The sequence below is a fragment of the Lolium perenne genome, chromosome 4, assembly GCF_019359855.2.
Source record: "Lolium perenne isolate Kyuss_39 chromosome 4, Kyuss_2.0, whole genome shotgun sequence".
NCBI lineage: Eukaryota > Viridiplantae > Streptophyta > Magnoliopsida > Poales > Poaceae > Lolium > Lolium perenne.
Genome location: NC_067247.2, coordinates 103,312,133 through 103,324,182, shown reverse-complemented (window position 1 = coordinate 103,324,182; position 12,050 = coordinate 103,312,133). Strand labels below are relative to the sequence as shown.

The window sequence follows — 12,050 nt, the reverse complement described above, 5'->3', positions numbered from 1 at the left end:
TGTCCTTCACGTAGAAAACTTGAGCCACCTCGCTGGCTAGGACAAAAGGCTCGTCCAGGTACGCAAGATTGTTGGGATCCACTGTTATCATACCGTACTTATCGTCAATATGTATAGCGCTGAGCTTCACCCATTTGCACCGAAACAAAGGGACCTTAAAAGTGGGACCATAGTCAAGTTCCCATATCTCCTCTATGTATCCATAATATGTGGTGGTCTGCCCATTCTCGTCTTTTGCATCGAAGCGGACACCGCTGTTTTGGTTGGTGCTCTTTTTATCTTGGTCGATCGTGTAAAATGTATTCCTATTTATCTCGTACCCTTGGAATGTACATATGTTTGAAGATGGTAACCTGGCCAACAAGTACAGCTGCTCCACAACAGATGGGTCATTAATGAGATGTCTTTGCAACCAACTGCCGAAGGTATTCATGTGTTGACGTGTAATCAAGGACTCGGGCTGGCCCGGGTTTATTTCTCGTAAAACATTCTTATGTTTCTCGATGTACGGAGCCACCAAGCTGGAATTGTATAGAACTGTGTAGTGTGCTTGATTGAAAGAAATCTTGTCCCTCCACACCGTTGCTTTCCTTCCTAGTGTGCCTTTTCCAGTCAGCCTCCCCTCATACCGAGATTCAGGAACACCAATCGGCTTAAGGTCAGGAAGAAAGTCAACACAAAACTCAATGACCTCCTCAGTTCCGTAGCCCTTTGAGATACTTATTCAAATTCTCGTACTTCTCACCGCGGTAGAGGATACAGTCATTAATGCATGCATGTATCTTCTGCACATCTAATCCTAGAGGGCAGACAAGCTTCTTTGCTTCATATGTACTGACGGGCAATTCATTATTTCTTGGAAACAGCTTCTTTAATATTATCATCAATTTCTCAAATCCCGAGTCAGTCACACTGACCTCTGCCTTCCATTTCAGCAATTCCAATATGCTACCCAGCTTTCTATGCCCATCTTCACAACCTGGGTACAACAATTTGTGGTGGTCCTCTAACATCTTGTCGAACTGCAACCTCTCCTTATCCGTGCCACAGTCTCTTCTTGCATCAGAAATGGCCCGACGAAGATCATCATCAACAGGATCATCTGATGCCTGTTCTTCACCTCCTTCTTCTACATTGTCGTCCATTGCGGTATCAAAGCATTCAGAGAACATAGATCGGTACTGGTCATCATTATCTTCTTCCTCATCGCCGTCTTCCATCATAACCCCTTCTTCTCCGTGCTTGGTCCAAACATTATAGCTGGACATGAATCCAAACCGAAGCAGGTGGCTCTTAATGTCTCTTGAGCAAGAGTAATCCTTCTCGTTCTTACATTTTAGACATGGACATCACATAAAACCTTGCTTCGAGTTGTTGGCCTCGGCCACAAGCAGGAAAGAATTCACGCCCTCTCTGAAAGCGGGAGCACATCGGTTACCGTACATCCATGGATGACTCATCTGCATCATAAGTACAATTATATATGTATCAGATGCAATCACCTTGCTAAAATTAGTATTGTACGGACTATGCATATATATATATATATATAGTCGAGAAAATAGTTGCTAACCTTTTAGAATCAAAAAGAGGAGAAATCTTATCAAATAAAACCAAGTGGCATCCCTCTCACAAGCATTCCATCAAACACCTCTTGTGCACATGTAGAAAAAATGAGCTAGCATACACCTCCACCTTCACCACCAAGGAAAAAATGAGGTGGGGGGTGGCTAGCTGCTTCTATATATATAGGCATGGACATTTTGTCGCGGGCCGTATTACGACCCGCGACAAAAGGGGTGGCCACGTCACTCCTACCCCTTTTGTCGCGGGTCGTAATACGGCCCGCGACAAGAGGCCGCGACAAAAGCCTCTGCCGTATTCGGAGCGACGTGGCCACCCCATTTGTCGCGGGTGCAGGCGCGCCCGCGACAAATGGCTCCCACGGAAGCCCTATTTTCCACTAGTGGTAGATCGACTTTTCGCAAAAAAAAATCTTACAATTCATGTCAGCTTCTGTTTAGGTGTACGAAATACAACGCAGATGCCATCGAAATCAAATCAGAAGGCCAGATCAGAATTTTTTTTGGCAACCCAATACCTACATTATGCTACAAGCACAAACACACACGGTCGTCACATGCTGAACTGATCAGCCATTAGTACAAGCAATAGTGATCACAAAATGTCGGACTATATATATAAGCAACTCCATATTTGTAACATTACAAAATTAAATGCATGCATGTATGGCAATTGAGCATGTAATTTGAGTCGTGAAAGAATCAAGGTTACACAATACACACCTTATATCAGGAAATCTGTATATTCTATGGTAAATCTCTACAATAAGCACACTACAGGAAACTGTCTTTCTCCACCAAACAGGATCCTCTCTTCCATTCCTCCGACCGTTCTAGTTTGAGATTGCCAGCAGTCAATGTCACACATCACGCATGTCTTTAGCTTTGTATAGATGCCAGTACTTGACACCCAGTAACCCAAACCCACACCTTGTATCTGATATATATATATATAGAGCCTGATATATGTATATGTGCACAGACGTACCTACGACGGCCTGCACCGTTCGTGCAGTACCCGTCGATCGATCGCCGGCTTGCCATCACGGTCCACGGGGATACGCGCTTCCGCCGGCGAAGTAGTGGCCTTCCGTCCTAAAAGCGGCAGAAGAGCTGCTCGAAGCGCCGTAGGTGGGTTGCGACGTCCTGTACTCCATGGCCGGCGGCGTGGGCTTCCAGTGCCGCTTCCGCTGATTGATGAACCAGTTGTTGATCTGCTTCCCGTCCAGCCCCGTGGACTCTGCCAGCGCCGCCTTCTCCAGTTCCTACATGCCGAGAAACGCCATTGATGCAAGCTCGATCTTTCACACACACACTGAGCTGTAGGAGATATCGATGCATGCACGTACTAAAAGGTGGGCAGCGAACACGACATGCGTGCGTACGTACCGACGGGTAAGGCCATCTGTAGTGGAGCTGCCACCAGTGCAGGAGCTTCTGGCGCGCGTCCCTCGGCAGCTTGCCCTTCTTCTTCTTCTTGGAGAGGTCCCTCCAGAGGCTGCTCAGGTAGCCGCTGTACTTGTTCAAGAGGTGGCTCTTGAGCTCCTTGTCGTCGGTGCAGTGATTCGTGAGATCTGGCAGGCCGCCCACGTCGACGGCTTCTTGCTCATCTTCGGAGGAACCACCCCCCTCGAAACTGTTGTCATCTGTTTCTCATATCGGTTATCCAAAAACAAAATATGGCAGATAAGTTAGGCACTCATTGATCAATTTTTTTAGTTCTCATTTATTTGCTATCTGTTTTAACACCCTTCCGCAGTAGGCTTATCTGTTGGAAATAGTTAGATCCAAAATACACGGTGTTTTCTTAAAACTGATCTAGAAACTTTACAAGACCACTGCTATACCCCCAAACAGATTCTGTCTTAATTTTTGTCACCATTATTTTTGTTCCTTGATTGCACTTTAGACTCTTAAAACTGTATATGGTACAAAATAGGTGCTAACTTGTCAATGGAGAGTTGTATAATTAATGTCATCCATGCACATTTATACTTCATAATAGAGTTTGTTTCACATATGCATGTTGGTGTTATTTCCGATCGTCTATGAACGCATGTTTATCTCTATTTATTTCATAACTATGACAGCGCTACTATATTTCGTCTTTATGCATCACATGTGGAGGTGTAGAAATTTTGGTCTCCCGGAGTGAATATAAGAGTAACCATTAAATGAAAATATTGCAGCCCACTTGTGGTGTATGTTTAGACTTGAGGAGACACATGTGAGGCGGTATATTTGAAATATAAATGTGTTTCCCTCCTTTTCACGTCATCTTGAGCTTTGGGGGTGAATTGGTTCGGCGCATACAATTATAATTACTTCTAATTAATCAGATAGTATAATTCAAATTCTTAACACCAAAGATGGTGCTAAGGGTGGTGAAAAAAAGATGGCTACATAAGAGAGTGAAGAGACAAATTTGCATGGTCATTTTAGGGATTGAGATGCTCAATTTTTTTAATAGCAAAAAGATAACAACTAAACCAGCCTCTGCTGCAAGATAATATCAAGAAATATTCGATTTGTGAAGGATAGAAAAAACCAAAAATCAAGAAATAAATATGACCTTGCCAAAGCAATAGGACTCACAACAGTAGGAAACAACCACCACGAAGATAACACCTAGATTTCGAAAACGTTTCCTAGTAATTGGCCTAGACTTTGTAAAAGATTCTCCAACGGCGGAGCCTCCAAGAAGGTAGTAGTGCACAAGTGCCACTTTTTCCTATCCTACCACGAAAGTTAGATCATACATTTTTACCTTGGAGAATGTCAAACCAATCTGCAAATGGTGCCTTCAAAAACAAATTTGCTATAAGTTTGCCATTGCAAGCTACAACCAATGAATATCAAACCTACAATCCTCACCATGGGGATCGTAACTCGGTACCCAAAGATCACCAACAAAAAAAAGTCGCTATGTGTTTCCACCTCTACTTACTAAGAACAGCGTTGCAATCCTCACCATGGGGATCGTAACTCAGTACTCAAAGATCACCACCAAAAATAAAGTCGTTATGTCTTTCCGCCTCTACTTCCTAAGAATAGTGTTGCGAAACTAATAGTCACCACACGAATTGTTTTTATAGGAACATCACCACACAAGCTAAACGACAATCACACAACTTGCTATGAAGTATCCTCTATACCACATCAATGGTGTAAAGGAACACTTCCACATGCACACAATTCTAAACCATGACCATGCAAAGGTGTGTTGCCAGAGTCATCATCACTTTGTTCTTGAACTCAGTATGGGTCGTCCAGATGATGCCTCACCTATGAAACCCTGTGGATTTTTTCGAACATACCGCCTTGACATTCCTCACATCTGCAGCAACCATGGTAATCATGCTGGTGAAATTTCCATGGTCGATATGCCCAATGTTACCGATAAAAAATTGTGTCGGTAGAGGGTCACCATGGACCATCCCTATGCCCACATCTATCGACAACATTGGTGCTGCACACGAGGCCGCGTTTGGGAGAGGTCCGAGATCAACGACGCAAAGGGTTGGAAAGGCACAAAATTGCTATTAGGCACCCTAGAGGACAGCCGCGGTGGAGGAGCTATGCTTGGCGGTTGTTTGAGCACCAAGCCACACCCCGAGGATGTCTGTAACGATGGAAAATCGCAAGGGTCTTAGACAGTGTGATACCTTCCTTACCTTGCCATGATGTGCACATGCGTATGTATACCTAGCATCTCCCCGGTGTACATCAGAGAGCGGTGATTTCCCTAGCTTGAGCCAAGGTAAACCGGGAGGTTGGCGGCAGGGATTGTGGCGGACGGCCATGTAGTGGTTAGTTGGAGGAGGAGGAGGACCAGGTTAGGGGAGGAGGACAGATGATGTTGATGACCCACCTCTGTTGTCTGCCATTGTATGGTCTAATCAGGAGGTGACGAGGGGTGACACTTACTGCGGCACGTCTTCATAGTCATGGGAGTGTGACCCATGAGTTAGTTAATTCTGACCCAACGGTTTTGCTAATTCTTAGTCGACTCCTTAGCCATTACATTTGCGTCGATTCGTGTTGGCTTGTGAGAAGCACATTAGTTATAATCTAGAGCCATTGAGAGAAAAAATATTCACGCAGTGCAACATTCTTGTGAGGAAGGCTGAAAGAAATTCATGCAGTAAAAAATCATGGGTGACGTCACCTGACTAAGAATTAATTTGGTTCTCTATAGAATGAGATCTAGTCGATCCCTTAACTTTAACTACCCTTTCCACCTTGGTTGCTCTATTCTAAACCAACATCCGTTTGAAAGCTTTGAATCTGCTCTAGTTTGTTCAGCATATACCATATCAAGAATAGAACAACAAAAATTTCCATCAAAACTATGTGAAGATGCATAGTTCTTCCCTAAATTATTCAGGTCAAGAGATGCTCTAAATTGGTTTTTCGAGCTGTAGCTTCTGAAAACTTAAGGATAGCTAGCATAGTAGAGCTATTTCCTGGGGATTACTAAAATGTGATCTTTAAACATATCAGGAAGTTTGTTCATGACGTGGTAGCAATTTCTTTTTGGCGGTGACGTGCTAGCAAATTACACAAACACTGCATAATTAACGGCCCAACGGCGGTCTTATCTCCCCAGGAACAACAGAGTAGACATCTGAACCAGGCCTCCACATGCGCATGCACAAACCGCCACAGCGCTTGTCCTGCCAACATACGCCCACAAGCACAGTTGTAAGGGTAGCCATTAGCCAATCCACCAACCTAAGTACTGTACTGTAAATCAGATCGCTGGAATCGTGTGAGGGACTCAGGCGGGCGGACCCCGTCGACGACGGACGAGGACGACGACTGGGAGACAAGGCCTAGTGAACTAATGTTCCATCTACACACTGCGCTGCAGCTTTTCCGTGCATGCGTCTGTACGTTCCTCGGACTTTGTGGTCAGGCGGTGGGCTCGGGCATCTGTACGCTAGTTCAGACACAAATGAGCTGGAGTTGTGGTTAATTAGCGTACGAGCGCGACTGCAGCTACACCCACTTACTTTCGTAATGCTGTAATTAAAAACCTTTATTCCTCCTTAATGCAATGACACACAAATGACTGAGCAACTAGTAGTACTAGTAATTAAGACTTCTTCATATACAGCTGTATGGATTAAACACAGCGTGTGCTGCTGTAGGGACAGGCACAAGGAAACGCCATTCAGTGCACTCTTGCCACTGGGTTTTCCACTACATCTCACCTCTAACTCTCATAATTTACATCGGAATACGTGAAATATAATGAACGGGGATGCTAGCAATTTACACAACAAACCTTAACTAAATTCAGGTTTTGAATAATACGGAAGGGACTCTTTGATTCAAAGGTTTTTTTTTTTCATAGAAATTTTGGAGAATTGAAATTATCCAGTGTGTCCACATCAGCTTAAACCTCTTGGAAAGGCTCCTCTATTTTTCCAGTGGTTCAGTCGAATGAACGTTTGTGCAAACAATATCGCATAATTTTTCATGTTATTTCTATTCCATTAACATGCATAGCACGTGCACGGTTACTACTACTAGTGAGAACTGAGAAGCCTCGCTTTAGTTGTCTACTCATTTTATTTATTTATTTTTTGAAAGAAGGAAGCCCTCGGCCTAACCAACGATCGTTTTAGACAATCATATAACATTGAAAACTATCACTCCCAAATTATTTTTGCATAATAGCGCCCGATTATTTCATTTTGTTGCATCACTTTTGTGTCAAATAGGTGACTTGTTAAGTTTTAGTCCCTAGATATGGAAATATTTAAATTTAAGGACACACTTGTAGGACCTTCACTAATCGGCAACATCAGTCTGTCTCAACTATCTCATCCATATCGTAAATTCATCTTTCACTAATGATGTGTTGTTGCCATCGACCCAACCACACACTCGTTGTCTAGCCCGTTGTTGTGGACACATTTTATATGCACACACATAACAGGGTCGACCATGAGCGAACTAGGGTGGACTGAGGAGAGCCCATCCTGGTGTCTGCCTGCCTGAAGCTCAAGAAAGAAGGGCCAACCAGCTAAGCCTAGTCACAGAAGGAACCAGACAAGAGCAAGGAGCCTGAAGACTTGAAGCACACAACTCGAACTCACGTGCTGACTTAGACTGCTCATAGTGGGAGTAACATAGCTAGTAACATCCACACATCTCAAAGAATTTTGGTGATATGGCATGCCAATAAATGAAGAAAGAGAGTGAGGTGGTAACTAGCTATGTTACCATAACATCACACACCCCAAGAAAAAATGAGTCTATAACATAATAAATGACACAATACATGACAGCACATATAAGTTACTACCCACTATGAAGATAGTAATCTAGACTAGTAACATGGCATATGTTACTAGTCTAAGTTACTCCCCACTACTCCACGCTCTTGTCAGGTAGACCTACCATGTAAACCCTAGGACTGGCATAGTGTAAAAGTTGGTCCTCGGGTAGCCTAAGACTAGTCACAATGGGAAGTATCATACACTAGTATCATGTACATGATACTAGTTTATGATACTAACCCCACAATGCATAATATAAAAAGATAGTATTATAGTATCATCATATTTAATATTTTGTAGAATCTCAATGCAAATGTGTGTACATGATGTGTTTGCCATTAAGTTTTCTAGTTTTACGTGCTATGATACGGTATCATATTATGATACCACTCTCATCTCTCACATCATTAATTGGTGTGCCACATTAGATTTTTGCCAATATGGTATGCATGATACTACTTATGATACTCCCATCGTGGCTAGTCTAAGGGCACAATAAATCTCATTATTGTATCTTCGACATTGTTGCCTTATAGTAATTTATAGCATGAGTATGCAACTAATTAAAGCCTCTTTAAAGTTGTATGGATAAACACATCTTGTGGTGCTGTGGGGACAGACACAAGGGAACATCACTTTGCGCTTGCCACTGGGTTTAGTCACAACACAAAATATATAAACTTGGCACCTCGTATCCATAATAAGTTAGTTAGTATTAACGCATGCTAGCAATTTACACAAAAAATCTTAATTAAATTCAGGTGTAAAATCATAAACAAGGGTCTCTTTGATTGAAAGGTTGTTCCATATAAATTTTGGGAGAGGGGATTTGGTGACTACGTGTATACGTGAGCACCCTCTAGATGCCACACGATATGCGTTGAGATCCGGTTCTCGTCAATTGGATATGTTGCCTTGACGTTGTCTTATCCATCGCTAAGCGTACTTGACGTGGGTTCTACGTGATTAGAAAGTGCATCTAGCCCACTATTTGAATTCAAAAAGGTGGGTCCTACGTGATTTGGAAGTGTTGTTAGTGCTGATGTGGTTTGCTAACCCAACAATGATGGTAACATTGAATTGCTAGATGTGACACGTGTCAACCAATGGATGCTTGCTCACGTATACATCCGGTCACCAAGCTTCTTTTGTAAATTTTGGAGAACTGAAATTTTCATTAGTCTGACCGTCCACTTAAACTTGTTGGAAAGTCTCCTCTATTTTTCCAATGGTTCATTCGAATGAACATTTGTGCAAACAAAATCATGTAATCTTTCATGTTATTTTGATTCCTTTAACATGCATAGCATGTTCACGATTACTACTACCAGTGAGATGCCGCGCTCTAGTACTCTACTCATTCTATTTATTTATTTATTGAAAAGGAGGAAGTCCTCGGCCTATCCACCTGTCGGTCCACACAATCATATAACATCGCAAAGTATCACTCGATCTGAAATTTATTTTGGAAGTATCACTCAATTATTTCATTTTTGCATCAGTTTTGTGTCAAATTGGTGATTTGTGAAGTTTTTAGGCCCTAGCTATCGAAATATTTAAATTTAAGGACATACTTGTATGACCTTCATCAATAGGCGACATCTATCTCAACACTATCATATCCATATCCTAAATCCATCTTGCAGTAATTATGTATTGTTGCCATTGACCCAACCACCCACTCATTGTCTAGACCATTCCTCACACCACCTCGATCTTTGGACTGTCAGCTCCTAAGCCATATCAGTCATACCGCTTCCTCCTTCAGTATGAATTACCCATGTTTCATGCTTCAAATCCATCATTCGGTGGCATTGTCTCAACCTAGTCCCAGCCCTATTCCAATGGTCAGGTTCCCTATCCACCCTCTTTTACATTGTCCAAAGCCTAACAATAGGTCTGATATACCCATGTTAGTATTTGTTTGCATTGTGTGTGACACTCAACTCAACATGGGGATATGTACCTATGATGTATATGACGTTGATGCCTGATCATTTCAGTTGCTGGTTAATTAGCCAAAAATAAGAGAGAAAGTCCACCATTGATTGAATATAGCATAGAGCACGAGGTGATTCAGTCGATGGAAGCCTTGACCAAGGTTCTAAAAGTCATGAAAAATCTAAAAGGAATTCATAACATAAATATATTAATTACACATCTACCGTGCCACCATAATTTAGATTCAAATTTGATTCACAACTTCATGGATTTTTAAATAGAGAGGTGAATATATAGTATCAAATTCAGATACATATATGGACTGAGAAGTATCCATGCGGCACTATTCTTACACGGATTTTTTATTTTCTTTCTTGATTTATGCGTCAAGTTTAGATCAAAATATCTGTGATACAATACAACACATAAATGTTGTAGGGATGAATTTATTTCGAAAAAAGTTAAAGACTTTTGAGAACTAGGGGCGTAGAAGGTGGAAAGAAGGCCAAAGACAAGAGGGGAAATATTTTTGTGTGTGGTTCACGCGCAGTCGCTGCGTGTGCGTTGTGGTTTAGACTAGAACGTGTGTCCATTCGGTAGTAATTTGTTAATATTGGTTGGAATTATGTGCATGGGGACACTTCGCAGTCAAATGACTGTTTGTAATTGCTCTAGGATCCTGCTGTGCAATAGTCTGAATAGAGAAGTTAGCTGTGAAATATGCGCGTATTTATACCTAGTAGTGTAAACGAGCCCATCTGCACCTCCATGGCCCTGAAGAACTGGTCGGCCTCTTGAATTGGTCTTCTAAGCTCCTGCCTGTACCTCACGAGCACATCACAGTAGGTCGCCTGTGCGTGCAAGAAACAAATACTCGTTTATGTTACATATATATGTTATGTGAAGACACAATGCTTTCTATCTAAGAAAAACATGTACCTAAACCTTCTAAGCATGTACAGATGTATGAGTTTAAGGTTATAGCATGCGGAAAATATATTCACTTGGAGCACCTCCACGGATGTAGAGCGTTGAGATATATATATTTACATAACCTATTGCAGAATTCAGTATATTACCATAAACTCGTCAAGTTCTGGGTCCGGCGGGTCGTCTAGGCGCCGGCCAACAGAATCCGACTCAATCTCATCAGCGAGGGCGCATAGCCGGCCGACCACCTCTAGCGGCGCCCCGACCTTGGATGAGGAGAAACAAAGATCAGTACTAATTTTTTTCATATAAACAGAAATTTATGGAAATTTAACATAAAGATAACAAAACAATGATGATTTTGTGATACCATGAAGCGGTCACAAGGGGAAGGCACCATTCGATTAGAAACGACAATGAATCGTAATATTACATGCATGTCTTTGTGAAACCCGGAATTAAAGTACCTTTTGGCACTCTATGAAGGATCTCAGAAGAGCAGAATAGAGGGGGTGCGACATGATCTTTGCTTTCACTGTATCTGAGCCCGTATCATGGTCGGAGTGTCTGGAAGGTTCAGGCGCCGGCGGCAGCAACGGCGGTGGGTTGGATGTGGAGGTTCTGTTCTCTAAGGTGAGGTACAAAGGTGTGGAGGAGGTGCTGGTCTTGGAGCCACAGGGAAGAAGAGGAAGCTGCTCCATATGTGTGTATACTTATCTCCTAGCTGATCCTAATTATCTAGTGAGGGGGTTAATTGTGGCAGGAACGGAAGGACAGGCCGGCCCTAGGTCAAGGGGAAAGGAGAGAGAGAGAGAGAGATAGAGATAGATAGATAGAGAGAGAGAGAGAGAGAGAGAGAGAGAGAGAGAGAGAGATTTGCATGGAGGCACATCACAGTTGGCCGGTAATACAGATGAGAAAGGAGCGCCAATAATGGCAGAGAACAATAGTTGTTAAGTGCATTGTTGTTGAAGAAATGAAACTAGTACGTTCGTACCATGTCATGAACAGTATAATGCTCGATCTACTAATTGCTAACATTCTTCAAGAAAACTCGTTTACGGACATGATCATCAATTAAGATTAACCATTGAATTTGACTAAATAGATGGCTCGTATTTATTTAAGGGTACCATAAAAGTGATCTAAACTTTTGGCTGTTCTATTTCTCAAACAACCGAGAAATAACTATTCCTACATCGATGATAAGGGCCATATTTAATAAAAATGCAATTTTTGTTCAATTACTAATGGGATAATTGTAGAGAATTGAACGGCTACTAATATAGACTGACAAAATAACTAT

General features: G+C 42.2%; 1 protein-coding gene across 1 annotated transcript; it reads right to left on the bottom strand.

Moving 5' to 3' along the window:
* Positions 1–2,175: 2,175 nt before the first annotated feature.
* LOC127293510 (homeobox protein knotted-1-like 4) lies at positions 2,176–11,474 on the bottom strand. The gene is made up of 5 exons (XM_051323147.2): positions 11,212–11,474; positions 10,894–11,010; positions 10,551–10,665; positions 2,973–3,229; positions 2,176–2,848 (listed from the first exon to the last, which is right to left on the bottom strand). Exons 1-5 carry the CDS (start codon positions 11,443–11,445, stop codon positions 2,627–2,629), a joined length of 945 nt encoding a protein of 314 aa, XP_051179107.1. The 5' UTR covers positions 11,446–11,474; the 3' UTR covers positions 2,176–2,626.
* Positions 11,475–12,050: the final 576 nt, after the last annotated feature.

Excerpts from the sequence above, each read along its gene's own strand:
- LOC127293510 (XM_051323147.2), bottom strand. The coding sequence starts at position 11,445 with ATGGAGCAGCTTCCTCTTCTTCCCTGTGGCTCCAAGACCAGCACCTCC. Across the intron at positions 11,011-11,211 it reads CCTTCATAGAGTGCCAAAAG|GTCGGGGCGCCGCTAGAGGT; the intron begins GTACTTTAATTC and ends TCCTCATCCAAG. Across the intron at positions 10,666-10,893 it reads CAGAACTTGACGAGTTTATG|GCGACCTACTGTGATGTGCT; the intron begins GTAATATACTGA and ends TTGCACGCACAG.